The following is a 15,928-nucleotide window of genomic DNA, read 5'->3' as shown; positions in this document are numbered from 1 at the left end:
CTGGTAAGGCCTGTGATTCCATTTCCCCAGCATACTCCAATACCTACACCTCAAGGTAGTGGGCTCAGTGGAACTGCCTGTTTTGATCAGAAGGATCATGCTTTCCACAAGCCTTGACAAGGCTGAGATGAGACTCAAGTTAGGGTTGGCATTTCAATGTCTGAGATGCATATCCCAGTGAGTGGTGTGGCTCAGAGGTTAAGTCAAAGGATTGGGTGTACTGAGCTTCATTCTGTGGGGTGCTGGGAGCTTGCAGACCAGCTGCCTCTGGGACTTTCCCACTACAGGCCTCCAGGATCATGTGGTACATTAGCACCCGGGGAGTGGCCCCACGGGTCAACTTTGAGGGGGCCCTCTTCTCTGGCTATGCACCGGACGGGGGCCTCTATATGCCAGAGAAGCTCCCACAGCTGGACAGAGAGACCCTACGTCACTGGAGCACGCTTTCCTATCGCAGCCTGGTGAAGGAGCTGTGCGCCCTCTTCATTGGCCTGGAGCTTATCCCAAGACATGACTTAAATGGTGAGGACCCCTGAGCCCCTAGTGCAGCACCACAGATTGGCCTCCTGGGTGTCAACTCATCAGCCAAACACTGGGAAATCCCTAGTTGCCTTTCTCAAATCTTGAAAAGCTTTTTCCTGATTCTGGAGTTTCAGAACTAGAACATGCAGAACACTTCAGTTTCTCTGTTTTGCCTTCAGTGAGATGAATGACAAAATGATCCACTGAAAATTTATTATTATTTTAAAAACATAAAGACTAAGCATTTTCAGTCACCCCAATGCTTGTGTTGATGAGTGTCTCTCATTCATCAGGACACCCACATTACAATTTTGTCTTGCTGAGTGTCCTGGGACAGGCTGTCTCAAGCTGTAATGTGCAATGAATCTCCCTCAAGGACATCCTTTTTCAAAGCAGATTCTGATTCAATAGGTTTCAGTGTGTCTTAGCTGCTTTTCTGTGCTGTGATAAGTCACCTTGACCAAGGCAGCTTATAGCAGAAAGAGTTTACTTGGGGCTTGCTGCTTCGAAGGGTTAGACTCCATGAGCACCACAGAGGGGAGCACAGCACCGAAACGGTAGCTGTGAGCTTACATCTTGATCTGCAAGCATGCGGCAGAGAGGGCTAACTGGGAATAGTGATTTTGATCTCAAAGCCCACCTCCTCCAACAAGGCCACACCTCCCAATCCTTCCCAAGCAGTTACAGCAACTGAGGACCAAACATTCAAACATACAAGTCTATGGGAACCATTCTCCTTTGAAAACCAGAGGGTGGGTTTGAGAATTCTGCCTTTGTTTTAAGTGCTTCAGCTGTTAGAAACTGTTGCTAAGTTTGCATAACAACCATGCCCAAGTCCTGGTGCCACAGATATGAGATTTAGTATGACAAAGAACAAACTAATAAAGCTTCCATCTTTAGGGAAGAAAAATATGAGGTTGAACCTGACTTATTTGTTCTATGATATGATCTTCTATTAAAATACATGCTTATAAGAAGACTCAAATGAGCTGAGAGGTGGCTCAGTGACAAGAGCACTGACTGCTCTTCCAGAGGACCAGGATTCAGTTCCCAGCATCCGTATGGCGGCTCATAACCATCTGTAACTCTAACACCAGAGGATCTGACTCCCCCTTCTGGCATCTTTGGGCACTGCACACACATGTTACACATACAAAGATAAATTAAAATAAAATAAAAAGACTCAATTAAGAAGCATACAGAATGAAAATTAGACATTTTCTAGAGCCAGCTCTGGTTTCTAGAGAATTCTGTAGAGGAATGTATTGGCAGTTTAATACATATCCTCCCAGATTTTTTGAGACCTGTGCAATTCTGTTCCTAAATGTGTCGTTTAAGATCATATTTTTCTGTTGTTCAATCTCTGTCATCACAGATCTGATCGACCAAGCCTTCAGCAGATTCCGCCACAGAGATGTGGTCCATCTGTGCAGGCTGAAGAATGGGCTGAACATATTAGAACTGTGGCATGGGGTCACATACGCCTTTAAGGACCTGTCCTTGTCCTGCACAGGGCAATTCCTGCAGTACTTCCTGCAGAAGAGGAAGAAGCATGTCACCATTGTTGTAGGTGGGTGCTGGCAGGGTGCAGGGTTCTTTAGCACCCAGCTGGAGGGTGCCCACACACACACAAGATGCTCTTGATTGAATCTTTTAGGCTTATGCCAAAAGTTCTTCTGGAGTTGTGGTTCTTAACCTGTGGGGCTGAATGATTCTTTCACAGGGTTGCCTAAGACCACCAGAAAACACAGACATTTACATTATGATTCATAACAGTAGCAAAATTACAGTTATGAAGTAGCAATGAATGTAATTTTATGGTTGGAGGTCACCGTAACATGAGAAATTGTATTAAAGGGTCGCAGCATTAGGAAGATCGAGATTCAGTTTTCAGAGGGCTTTCTGACATGTTTTTAAGCCACAGATTCTGTATTGGTTACTTTTCTCATACTTAATGAAGGAAGGCTTATTGCTCAGAGTTCAGTTCAAGAGTATAGGTCCCCATGGCAGGGGGGTATGATGAGAGGAGCTTCAGGCATCTGGCCTCATTGTCTCTACAGTCAGTGTTGGGTTCAGGGTGGAAGCTGAGAAAACTCACTTCAGATGCAGAAGCTTAAAATGAAAGCTTTGTTTTCTGGCCACTCAGGGAGGTGGCCAGTTTGGGATCTGAACCCTGTCCTTGGGTGGAAGTTGTATTGTATATTTAAAGGGTGAAAACTGTAATTAGCTCATACAAGGGGGGCAGATTGGGGGAACAGAGTGGTCAGCTCTGACTCTAGTTATTTTGCTAGCAAGAAGTTCTAGCTGACCTTGAAAGTGTGCCCGGAAGTTGGGGGACAGCTGGGCTTATGGTTGGGGAATTTCCGGGAACAACAAGACCACAGAGTTTCTCATTGAACATAAACATAGTTTATGGCCAACCTGACCTTGTGTAGAGAGTCTTCTACATCAGCAACGAGCTGAGATGATGTGGCTGGTGGGCCTGAAGTAAAAATGTCTACAGTTATGCCACCCAAAGGGAGCAGGCCTCAACACCAGGAAACAGACAGCATTGATGCTGGTGCTCAGCTTGCTTTCTTAGTTTTATTTTGCCCAGGACCACAGCTCATAGAATGGTGCCACCTACGTTTAGAGCTGGTCTTCCCTTTTCAGTCAATTTTTTCTAGAAATGCCCTTGTAGATATGTCCAGAGGTGCTTTCCATGGTGATTCTAAAGACCATCAAGTTAACAAGAGTAACTGTCACCGTCCCCTTTGTCAGTCTGCTGGAGGCTGTGGACCCTTCTTGGAGTGATATTTTTAAGTGTACAGAATACTCATGACATCCTAAATATTATCAGCATATCTAAGGACCCTGGGCTAAGTACTAAGCACCTATCTTTCAAGTATTTGAAAGCCAGTGTTGCTGCACTGGGAGCCAATACTTTAAGGCCAGTTTCTTTTTTTTTTTTTATCTATTCCCCTTGTTCTTAATGGATGGGTCTCCTTTCTAGGAACTTCTGGGGACACAGGAAGTGCAGCCATTGAGAGTGTTCAAGGATCCAAGAACATGGACATCATTGTTCTGTTGCCCAAAGGCCACTGTACAAAGATTCAGGAGCTCCAGATGACAACGGTGCTGAAAGACAATGTCCATGTGTTTGCAGGTAGGTGCAGGGGCCGTGTGGTGCTGGCTTGACTGGCTGCTTTGTGGGGGTGGGGGTAAGTCATGTACTGAGGTGCCTTGGGCTCACTCTGGGAAGGTTTCTGGTGTCTTCTGCGCTAGCTGGCACATGGTTTTAGATCTGCACTTACTGTGTTGAACTGCTACAGCTGATTCAGGTGTCTGTTAATGCTACCTCCATCCTGGTCCTACCTGCTAATGTCACATGTAGGCAGAGCCATAACTCAAGCCAAGCAACTTGCTCAGTTCTGGGGCACTGAAGTGTTGAGAGGACAAACACGTTTCACAATTGAGTGCGTGTCAGTGCATGTTGGCGGTCCATGCCCTTCCTTAGAGTACCGACAGGTGGACCATGCATGTAGGTCAGGGTCTGCTACCAGGTCCATTATAGCTGGTTGTATAATGAGCCAGCTTTATCATGGGAGCAGTAGCGACCTGTGGTTGGACAAAGGAGGAACCCGTGCCTTTTCATGCTACGCCAGGCACCCAGTCATTAGGAGACTGATAGCAGAGAAGGAAACGGTGCGTGCACAACATTTCAACCCTTTGGACATTGACAGTGGAGAGTATGAGTGGAGTTGTTTTCACTTTTCACCTGCTACTTGACCTCACTGAGCCTCGAGGTCGGGGATAAGAATATGAGCATTAGGCCAGGCATGGTGGTGCACGCCTTTAATCCCAGCACTCCGGAGGCAGAGGCAGGAGGATCTCTGTGAGTTGGAGGCCGGCCTGGTCTACAAAGTGTGTCTAGGACAGCCAGCCAGACCTCTGTTACACAGAGACACCCTGTCTTGGGCAGTGGGGGTGATGGGGAGGGATATGAGCTTTAGAGGTCTTGGTTGGGGTTTTATATGCTTTGTCCATGCAGCCTTACATGGCTTTTTGGTCACTCCCTTGACATAGGAAATGTTCTAGCAATGACAAACAAACAAATGAGTAAATGGACCTGGAGAGATGGTTCAGTGGTTAAGAACACCGCCTATTCTATTCTAGCGGACAGAGTTCAATTCCCAAGGCAGCTTATCACTGTCTATAACAACAGTTCTGGTGGGATTCATCATCCCCTTCTGGCCTTCATGGGTACTGCATGCACATGGTACACAGACATACACGCTGGCATAAGATAAAATACATTTTAAAATAGATAAATTAAGTAAAATTTCTTCTACAACTTGCCTGGGTCCTGGCACAGTCCTGTGGCTGTTTTGAATGAGAATGGCCTCCATAAGCTCATTTCCCCCCGAGACAGGGTCTCTCTGTGTAGCCTTGGCTGTCCTGGACTGCTTTTGTAGACCAGGCTGGCCTCGAACTCACAGCACTCCATCTTCCTCTGCCTCCCTGAGTGCTGGGATTATAAGAGTGTGCCACCACACCCGGCTCTAAATGCTTAGTGGTGGAACCGTATGGAAGGATCGGGAGATAATGGCCTTGTGGAGGAGGTGTGTCACTGGACACAGGTTTGAGGTTTCAAAAGCTCAGGTCAGACCCAATCTCTCTCAATCTCTCTCTCTCTCTCTCTCTCTCTCTCTCTCTCTCTCTCTCTCTCTCCTCTCCCCTCTCTCCTCTCTCTCTCTCCTCCTCTCCTCTCTCTCTCCTCTCTCTCTCTCCCCGTCCCTTCCTCTCCCTCTCTCTCTGTTCGTTGCCCTCTCCCTCCCCCCCTCCCTCCCTCCCTCTTTCTCTCCATCCCTCCCTCTCTGTCCATCCCCTTCTTCCTCTTTCCCTCTCTCTCTCTCTATGTCCATCCCCCCCCCCCACTCTCTCTTTCCTTCTTTTCCTCCCTTCCTCTCCCTCTGCCACCAGATGTAAGCTCTGGGCTACTGCTCCAGTGCCATGTCTGCTACCATGCTTCCTGCCCACGATGATGGAGAACTAGTCCTCTGAAAGTGTAAACAAGCCCCCAGTTTAATGCTTCCTTTTATAAGTTGCCTTGGCCATGGTGTCTCATGACAATATGACAGGAACTAAGACAAAACCCATGGCGAATGTCTTTATGTTAATATATCAACGTTGACAAGGAGCTCAAACCCCTCAAACAAGCCATGAGTGCAGCACGAGCACCCTTTGTCTGTTTGCTCAAGCGCAGAGAAAGGGCCCGCTGCTCTTTTCTTCACAAGTGCATGTACGTTCCAGAGTAAAGTTGTGCATCCATTGTTGGCGAACTCCTACACACCGACATTGGTAATTGCCCCCATCTAGCTGTGAGGCATGAGTGAACGGTGTTGGGGCTTCTGAGGGTCCCTGCTGTTCCCCACAAGCCAAGCTTGCTAATCACAGGTCTGTGGCAGTCTTATCCTACCGTCAAAGCAGAGAACCGCTTTTTGTACTGTAGTCTTTCTCTCTTGCCTTGTATAGATATGTTGGAAGGCTTTTTTCTAAGGACGTGAATGGAATCTTCACTGGGGTAGGGAACTGAAAAACATCACCCACCTGAGAAATAGTGGCAGATTTGTGGTTGGCGACGAATGTAGCATATCATAATTATTGCTAGAGCTAAGGTGTTTCTGTTCTGTATATGGCCTGTGCATCAAGATATAGTTTCGCAGGCTTTATAGACATCGTGTTTGTTTATAAGCAGTGCTGTTCATGTTCTTTTCCTTCTTAGAGGCTTCAGGTTTGACTGTTAAGAAAATGTGTGTAGATCCAGGTGCTAATAGGAAAGATGTGCTTTCCCTTTGTGGGCTCAAGGAGTAGGGTGGACCACATGGACACTGAGTTTAAATTTTATTAATTCATCATCATCATCATCATCATTATTGTGTGTGTGATGAGAGAGGTGCATAGGACATAGTGACACCATGGAGGTCAGAGTACAGCTTTGTGGGGTCATTTCTTTCCTTCTACCATTATTTGCATTGGCACCAGGGAACACAGGCTGTCAAGCTTATGTGTTGTATATTCTGTGCCATGGTATGTAACCTGTATAATAGCAGGTGACAGTTAAGAGATTGCCTTGAGTCTCAGAAGAGATGTTGGACTTTGGATTTTCCACAGTCTTGAGACTGGAAGACTCTGGGGGCTTTTGAAGTTGGATTAAGTGCACATTCTGCACTATGATATGGCCACGAGCCACGAGAGCAGGTAGCTGTTTGGATGAGAGTGGCCCCATAGGCTTAGATACTTGAGTGCTTGGTCCTCACTTGGTAGAGCTGCTAGAGACTGGTTAGGTGTGGCCTTTATAGAGCTGTGTCACTGGACTGGGCTTTGAGATTTCAAGAGCCCACATCCATTCCCAGCTCTCTCTCTCTCTTTCCCTCTCTCCCTCTCTCTCCCTCCTGCTGTAGATGAGGATGTGAGCTCTTAGCCCTTGCTCCAGGGACATGACTGCCTGCCTGCTGCCACATTCATAGCCATAATGGTCATGGACTCTAACCCTCTGAAACTGTAAGCCCCAAATCTCCTTTTAAAACAAGTTGCCTCTGCCATAGTGTTTTATAATAGCAATAGAAAAAAAAATCACAAAAGACACACAAGTGTCTTACCAAGCCACTGGGCTTATGAAAGTAATAATTTCCATGTACATTATATGACTCCTAAGCACCAAATACTTAGTAGACACTAGATGTTAATTGATTATAGTATATGTTTGTTTTAAGCTGGAAGTAACAGAAAATCAGCTCAGACCATCTGAAAGAACAGTTTCCAGCTTCTGTCACTGGATGTCCAGGGATGGAGTCAGCTCTCACTTGGTTAGTTCTGAGGCTCCGCATCACCAGCAGGAACCCAGGTTCTTCCCAGTCTCTGTCATGCCCTTCCCAGTCCTAGGATCTTGAGGTCACAACAGGAAGAGCTGAGGTATCCAAGTCTCCCTTTTCCTGTAGCTATTCCTTAAAAGCAGTGACCACTTCTCTAGCATCCCAGCAAATGTCCTTTTCAGTTTCTGTGGCCCAAATTCCTCGCAGGTCCATTCTGGGCCCAACCCCTGACCCCATGGGTATGCCAGAGACAGACTGGCTTGGCCTTGGCAAAGAAATGGGGCCACCATTGCTGTCAGGGTGCTTGGGGTTCACACAGGGACTCACAGCTGGTCCCCGTCCCTGTCGATGCTACATGGTGATGAGGAGAGAAGGATTTAAACCCTAATGGCTGTCCTGGTATTTCTCCTGGTAGCCATCGCCCCTTCCTTGAGTTATGGATCCAAATGAAGAGTAAGGAAAGGGTCAATACTGGTGCAATTACTGAAGCAGCTGAATTGGGGTGTTGATACATTGTCTGGTGAATAATTCACCCAATAATTCACACCGTAAATTAAACTAATTTACACACTAGCTTCAGGGAGAAGTTCTGCCCATGCAAGTTTACCCAGCACACAGGAGCAGGGATCAGGACACCTACATGGGACAAGTGACCATTTCCCATAGCCCTAATAGAGTTCACACATTTCAGTTGGGTGAATAGTTCCTCTTCTTTCCAGAAGGGTGAAGGCCATCCTCTTTACAGAATACCAAAGGCTAGAATACAAGGGAATTCTTTTCCCAGTATCCCAGAAGGTTGACATTTTGTATCTGATTTTACAAAATGCGAGACCATCGGAAATGGTTGTGCCCACATTTCCTACTCAGGATCACAAGAACAAGAGACCTGGACTGTATCCCTAAGGAGCTTATACAGAATCTGGAAAGCCAGGCCATGAGCAAGTGAAGGGAGCAAAGGCTGAGCCAGATGAGAGAGAAAGGGCTGAGCCTGGGAGGGCCTTGGCAGAGCCTGAGAGCTGCCCTCTTCTCTCTCTCCTGGCAGTGGAAGGAAATAGTGATGAACTTGATGAGCCCATCAAGGCCGTATTTGCTGACATGGCTTTTGTCCAGAGACACAATCTGATGAGCTTGAACTCCATCAACTGGTCTCGGATCCTGGTGCAGATGGCGCACTACTTCTTCGCTTATTTCCAGTGTACTCCCTCCTTGGACGTGGACCCCTTGCCCCCTGTGGAAGTGGTTGTGCCGACAGGGGCTGCAGGGAACCTTGCAGGTAAGGAGACCCTAGGATACAAATGGACTTCCCAGAAAGCATTCAGTCTTTCAAGCTGTCTTCTGTCCACAAACATGGAGCGAAAGATGCTTGTGTTTTGTTCTAAAGAGGACAGAAAACCTCAAGGGATGGACGCCTTCGAACTTGCATTGGCTGGGAGCAGAACATTCCAGGGTCCTGCTGGGGAACCCTGGGACATTTTAGCAGCCTGGGAAACAACAGCTAATAGACAGAAATCAAGCCTCAGCTACCAAACATAGCTCAGTGTCCTCTCCCAGAATTTGCACTTTATTCCCACCTTTGCCCGCTGCCTAACAAGGGGCACCCGCTTTGTGCCGTTACACTGTGTTCTCACTACCCAGGGGCCATGTGAAGCGGGAAGGGTTCTGGCCTCAGGAATCTGGCCTTGGCTCTGCCCTTTATTAGCCGAATGGTTGTTAGAGAGGTTCTGAGACACGACGTCTCAGCCGTAAAAGGAAACTGGCTGCCTGATCACATGCTCAGAGCTGCCTGTGAGGAGCAAGTATGACTATTGCGTGCACATGAGCTTTGGATGGGGAAAATGTTGTCCAGCTGCCTGGCACCAAATACTAGCAAACATTCTCAAGCCTTAGCTTTGCACCAGGTGCTGTTGGTGTAAGCACCTTTTAAAGGTTAATGATGCCATGGGACTAGGGCAACATGATTGTCTCCTATGTACACGGACAACTAGTTCTAGGACCCCTACAGATACCAAAATCTGCAGATATTCAAGTCCCTTATGTAAAATGGCATCGTATTTGCATATAACCTATGCACATATACCTGTGCACTTTATTTTTTTAATTAATTTATTCTTGTTACATCTCAATGTTTATCCCATCCCTTGTATCCTCCCATTCCTCCCCCCCCCCATTTTCCCATTATTCCCCTCCCCTATGACTGTTCCTGAGGGGGATCACCTCCCCCTATATATTCTCATAGGGTATCAAGTCTCTTCTTGGCTACTTGCTGTCCTTCCTCTGAGTGCTACCAGGTCTCCCCCTCCAGGGGACATGGTCAAATGTGAGGCACCAGAGTATGTGAGAAAGTCATATCACACTCTCCACTCAACTATGGAGAATATTCTGACCATTGGCTAGATCTGGGAAAAGGTTTAAAGTTTACCGCCTGTATTGTCCTTGGCTGGTGCCTTAGTTTGAGCGGGACCCCTGGGCCGAAATCTGCCTATCATATTGTTCTACTTGTAGATTTCTAGGACCCTCTGTATCCTTTTATTTTGCTATTCTCCCATGCGTCTCTCATTTATTGGTCCTATACCTGTGCACTTTAAATGGCCTCTAGATGATGTAGAATAGCTAAGCTAATACAATATGCAAATGTTATCTAAATGGCCATTGTACTTTAGGGAGTAAAGGCAAGAAGTAGGCTCTGCATGCTTAATACAGATGCTTTTTTTTTTTTCCCTTGAGATGGGTTTTCACTCAGGCTGCCTTTGAATTCAGTATATCCCAAACCGGCCTTGGAGGTCTCTATCCTCCTGCCTCAGATTCCCAAATGCTGGGAATATAGGGTGTATCACCCATATCCTGCTTTGAATAGTTTTGATTCATGGCCAGTTGATCCTGTAGATGGCAGGAGCCATGTTTCCAGGCCCCACCTGTACTATTCTTAACCTTTTTTGAATGAGGAGCCAGTCATAAGGAGAAGAAGCTAGCTTGCCCCTGTTTACACAGCTGGTTCATAGTGGAGCCAAGTTGACAGCCCAGGCAGGCATCTCTTGACGAGGCAGTGGTGGTAGTGTTTCTGGCAATCAGTCTCTGGCATTGCTTCTCAGGGCACCTGGGATAGATTGAGTGAAAGGACAAAAGTATCTTAGTGGTGATGAGACTCCTTGACTCCTTGTAGGAAGAGAGAGGTGACGGTGGGCTGGCAGTGAGGCAAGGAAGGGGAGATCCTCCTGTACTCAGAGGGCGACACCCAGTGTGCTTCCCTTTCATGTCACCTGCCAGCTAGTGATACCACCTGTAGCTGTGCCCTCCATAGCACTTGGAACAAAACAAACACCCAGGCACTACCCACAGCTGACATGTCCGTGAGATATTTCTCCACAAGGACCCACTCAACCTTAAGCCTTTGGGCCCTCCTAAGCTTTCACTTTCCTTCCTCACTGAAGAGCATTGTCTTCCATGACGGTCAAGTGATATAAGCGGGTCAACGGGCTTTACAAAATTATGTGTGATATCGGCTAAACATTCCTCCCCCCTCAAAAAAGTGAGGGCCTGGAGAGAGAGAGCTCAGTTGGTGAAGTGTTTGCCACACAAGTCTGAGGACCTGAGTTTGGATCTTTATGGTAGCGCCTATCTGTAATCCCCAGCAAGATGACAGAGACAGGAGAAGCCCCAGAAGCATGTGAGTCCTTAGCCTGGTGTGTCATCAGGGACAACTAGACACACCTCCTAAAATAAGATAGAAGGCAAAGACATGGGCTGTGCAGTTTGGTAGGATTTGGGGAAGATATTTCATCCTGTAGTACCGTTATTCCCGCTCCTGCAATAGGTTGACTCACAAAACTTTATGTGTGCGTTAGCCCCTGGCAAGGCACGGTGACCCTCCTCCTCGTCCTCCTCTTCCCCGGTCCTGTGTCTCTCTCCCCGTCTCCCTTCTCATTTTCACACAGCAAAAAGTTTAGTTTTTATTAAGCTCAAAAAAATTTTTTTTGGCCTTTGTCCAAAAGTCCTGTTGTCTTCCTGCCTTGTCCCAAGCTGGGTGCATTGCTCAGAAGATGGGCCTGCCCATTTGCCTGGCTGTGACAGTGAACCGCAATGACATCATTCACAGGACTGTCCAGAGGGGAGACTTCTCTCTGTGCGAGGTTGCCAAGCCAACACTGGCATCTGCTATGGACATTCAGGTGGGCCTGTGGGGGAAGAGCAGGTCTGGCTGGATAAGGGTTGGAATGGGGGTGACCTAGGGTTCCGCCTCTTCCTTCAGATGCCCTACAACATGGAGAGGATCTTCTGGCTGCTCTCTGGCTCTGACAGCCAGGCAACAAGGGCCCTCATGGAACAGTTTGAAAGAACCCTAAGTCTGGATTTACCCAAGGAGCTACATGGCAAGGTTGGTCACTGGCCACACCCTAAGGGTTGGGGGTTCTCTGCGATCTCCACAGCCATCACTGGCCACACCCTAAAGGTTAAGGGTTCTCTGCGATCTCCACAGCCATCAGTGACTTGTGTCTGAGAGAGGTAAGAAGGCAATTCGGCACAACAGGACTCAGCAGACAGTGCTGGTTCAAACCTCTCAAGTCTGACCTCTAGTGTTTTATTTTAGGCATGTTTAAGCACAGCGCAATGTGGGGAACGTTATCCATGTGATGATTAACTCAGTCCCATGTGCACAACAAAACATACATAAATCTTCTTGAGGAACAAAATAAGCTACATACAAATCAGATATAACTACATCAGAACTCATTGTAAGGTCCTTAAAGATTGGTTCTATAGATTGACTGATACGGGTCTGGGGGAGGATCCAGTGCCGGAAAAGTCTCTACCACACAGAGCAAAGGTCACCAGGCAGTAAACAAGCCCACATCCCGTCTCCTGGGTAGATCGCAGTTGTTACTTTCCTTCTCTTGAAGACGCAACACTGTGTGTTTGACATCCAGGTACCCCTAGTGCTGATCTGTGAGCACATGACCTCTGTGCCTCCTACAGCATCTGTGAGCACATGACCTCTGTGCCTCTCACAGCATCCCGTGGAGGAAGGAAAAGATGCAGCCACATGGCAGACTTGGGGTTTGGAAGTCTGGGAGAGGGAAGGAGACATCTGGTTTTTGAGCATTTCCTGTGAACCAGGAACTTTGACAGTTCACACTGATTGAATGAGGAGAGCCAGTTGTGAAATACTAAGGTGGTTTTGTAAATGCAGTGCCTCAGTTTCCTCATCCGTAGAGGAAGAATAAGAAGAATTCCTGCCTCATAAGGTTGCTGTGATATTTGGGTCAAAAGATAAAGAGGAAGCACTTTACATCCTGCTGGAAATATACAGCTCCTTACATATACAATTTATGTTTTCTTTATTATTGTTATTAGTTTTCAATAATAGCAACAACTGTACAACAAAGACAAAGCCATCCTGCCATTCCAGTATTGACAGAGACCATAGATCCTGCAGACTCTTGTCTCTCTCTTTTGTCCTTGTCTCTGTCTCTCTTATAGTTAGGGAGACCTTTTATTTAGTTAATAAATACATAAGTTTTATTTATTTTAGGAATCTAGTTAGAAAGCATTGCTTTTATTTGAATGCCACCTGGTTGTCATTCCCTGGGAACTCAGGGGTGGACCTGGCCAGAGTCCACCTTATTGGCCAGTATTTAATTAAAGTTTGCGCCAAAGGGCAGAGGGTGCTGCTGGAGAGATGGTTCAGTGGTTAAGAGCACTGGCTACTCTTCTGGAAGTCCTGAGTCCAATCCCCAGAAACCAAATGACAGCTTACAGTCATCTATAATGGGATCTGATGCTCTCTTCTGGCACTCAGGCATACATTAAATAAATAGAGCATTTATACATTAAATAAATAGATAGATAAATAGATAGAAAGAATTAATGAATGCAGCCCGATGATAGGTTCTTATTTTATAGGATGTCTTAAATTTCTGTACCTCATTCCCATTCATTGGTCACATGGCCTCTGTATCTCTCTAGTGGGGGACAGCAGCCACACAACTTACTGCAGCTCTAATTGTCACAGATGTGCTCCTTGTAGCTTGCAGTCTGATTTTACCTCAGGGTCTTCCACTTGAAGAGAATCCGTATTTATCAACTTGGCCTTCCCAGTCCCATTAACAGAGTCCCATATGGCATAATTGTCCGTTATTTGTTTTCCTCCTGAACTGTTCTCAAAACCAGGCACAGTTATCTGGTGTGAGCTATACAGAGTGGGGTTTTCCTCTTTTAGAATCTGTACTGCTTAAAAAAAAGTTTTTCATTATTTTTATTTAAATGTATGAGTGTTTGCCTGTGTGTATGTGTGTGTACCTCATGCATGCAGTGCCTGTGGAGGCCAGAAGACGACATCAGATGCCCTGAAGTGGGAGTTACAGATGGTTGTGAGCTACCATGTGGGTGCTGAGAACTGACCCTGGGTCCTCTACAAGAGAAACCCCAGTGCTCTGCGTAGCTGAGCCATCTCTCCAGCCTTCTGCTGCTGTTGACATAATCAAATATTAGTTAGTTGGTGCATGGTTTGTGCAGACATAATTATTTCTTCTCCTTACGTAACTGAGATCCTCCATTAAAACTGTGTTTAACCATCTTGTGTTTTTTCATTTTCTCCCTGGCTGTACTCAGAGGAGACTGCATTTGCTGGGGGGGGGGCAGGGGCAACCATCCATCCATCTGCCCATGCATCTATATATCTATCCATCCATCCATCTACCCATGCACCCATGCACCCATGCATCCATGCATCCATCCAATCTGTCTGCTGTGGTTCAAGAACTATGTTAAGTGATGGAAATACAAAGAAAATACAGCTATAATACTGACTGACGCATCTAAGTGGTAGAGGAAATGTTTAATATGTATTAGGCCCTGCATTCAATCCTCAGAACTGGGAAAAGGAGAAGGAGGAGAAAGAGGAGGAGGAGGAGGAAGAGGAGGAGGAGGAGGAGGAAAAACCGTTGGTTGCCACCTTTGACCCTAACCAGGAAGTAGCTATATAAACAATCTATGAACCATGTGGTCTCTGATACCATTAAGAACATGCAGAGTGTTTGCTGTCTTGTAAGCATACAGAACATCTTCCGAGAATGATCTGGCATAGCAAACATGCTCAGGGAGCACGGAGAAGGGAGTCTTCCTCTGCTCTGAGTACTAGGTTTCCCAGGGGCGCGCTCCTCAGCAGGGTAGGAACTGACAGGGTAGTGTTCACACCATTAATGTTTGAACACCCATGACTTGTCTTGTATCCTGCCATAGAACAAGACTGTGTGTTAATTAGATTCATTTGCTAAATACATTGAGATGTACCCAAAACCTCTCCAAATCCTTCGGCTACGGAGGCTCAAAACTGTAATTGCCTCAACACTCAAAAATTGATTTCACTCTGAGCTGAGTCAGTATTCAGCCTGACCAATCATCTGAGTTCCTGGTTTTGGTGTATGTAGCAGGGTTTTAGTCCTTCATCTGTGATTCACCGATCCCGATCCCGACATCCACCCCTGACCCCTGACCTTTGACCGTTCAGCTTTCAGAGGCAATGACGTCTGAGTCGGTTTCTAATGAGGCCATCACCCAGACCATGGGCCGCTGCTGGGAGGAGAACCAGTACCTAGTGTGCCCCCACTCAGCCACAGCAGTGAACTACCATTACCAGCAGATTGACAGTGGGCAGTCCAGGTACCAGCAGTGTGGTCTGGGGCACGGGGCGGAGGGGGGGGGGGGGGGGGCGGCACACCTCTTCTCCAAGCGGGGCACGCAGGACGAAGGCGAGAGACATTAGTGAGCAGGATGAGCTCTGTGCCCAAGAACTAGAACTGTGCTTAGAAAAGGAGTGAACTATATCCCAGGTCATGAGGGAAAGAGATGGCTGAGCTGGGCTTTACCAGGATACTTTGTTCAAGGTAATTCTCTCACTCTCTCTCTCTCTCTCTCTCTCTCTCTCTCTCTCTCTCTCTCTCTCTCTCTCTCTGCTCTCTGCCTCACCCTGCCCTTACCTTTCCCCTGGTCCTCCTGCCTCTGCCTTCTCCTTACCCATCCTTCTACCTACTCTCTCCTGTCCTGCCCAATACTCAGGAGCATCCCCCGGTGCTGCCTGGCTCCTGCTTCTGCAGCCAAATTCTCAGAAGCTGTCCAGGCTGCTGGGCTGACTCCACAGACTCCCCCAGAAATCCTAGCCCTGGAACACAAGGAGACACGCTGCATGCTGATGCGGAGAGGAGACGACTGGACACGGATGCTGCGGGACACGATTGAGGAACTGTCTCAGCGGTGGAAAGGTTGTGCTGTGAACCCTTCAGAATAGCTAGGCTGGAACTGGTGTGAAGATTCTTGCCCCGGGGCTGGCTGGGGCAAGATGGCTCAGTAGTTACGAATGCTTGATGCTCTTCCAGGGGACCCAAGTTTAGTTCCTAGTACCCATGTCAAGTGGCTCACAACGATGTATGACTCCAGCTTTTGGGGTTCTGACACCTCTGGCCTCTGTAGGCAGTGTACTTGTACACAGATACACATACCTATATATGATTAAAAATAATAAAAATAAATCTTTTAAATGTTTCTTGTCCCATCTGGAT

The 15,928-nt window shown here is 47.1% G+C and overlaps 1 protein-coding gene across 1 annotated transcript; it reads left to right on the top strand.

The window, feature by feature from the left end:
• The first annotated feature begins 211 nt into the window (after nt 1-211).
• Nucleotides 212-15,657, top strand: Thnsl2 (threonine synthase like 2). Its single transcript, XM_051154686.1, has 8 exons — nt 212-522; nt 1,898-2,092; nt 3,515-3,667; nt 8,419-8,649; nt 11,394-11,542; nt 11,623-11,748; nt 14,881-15,032; nt 15,432-15,657. The coding sequence occupies exons 1-8, from the start codon at nt 300-302 to the stop codon at nt 15,655-15,657; spliced, it is 1,455 nt and encodes a 484-aa protein (XP_051010643.1). The 5' UTR covers nt 212-299.
• The last annotated feature ends 271 nt before the right edge of the window (nt 15,658-15,928 follow it).

Source organism: Acomys russatus, chromosome 13 (genome assembly GCF_903995435.1).
Source record: "Acomys russatus chromosome 13, mAcoRus1.1, whole genome shotgun sequence".
In the NCBI taxonomy this organism is placed as follows: Eukaryota; Metazoa; Chordata; class Mammalia; order Rodentia; family Muridae; genus Acomys; species Acomys russatus.
The sequence above is the reverse complement of the archived record's forward strand: the minus strand, read 5'-3'. Positions and strand labels throughout refer to the sequence as shown.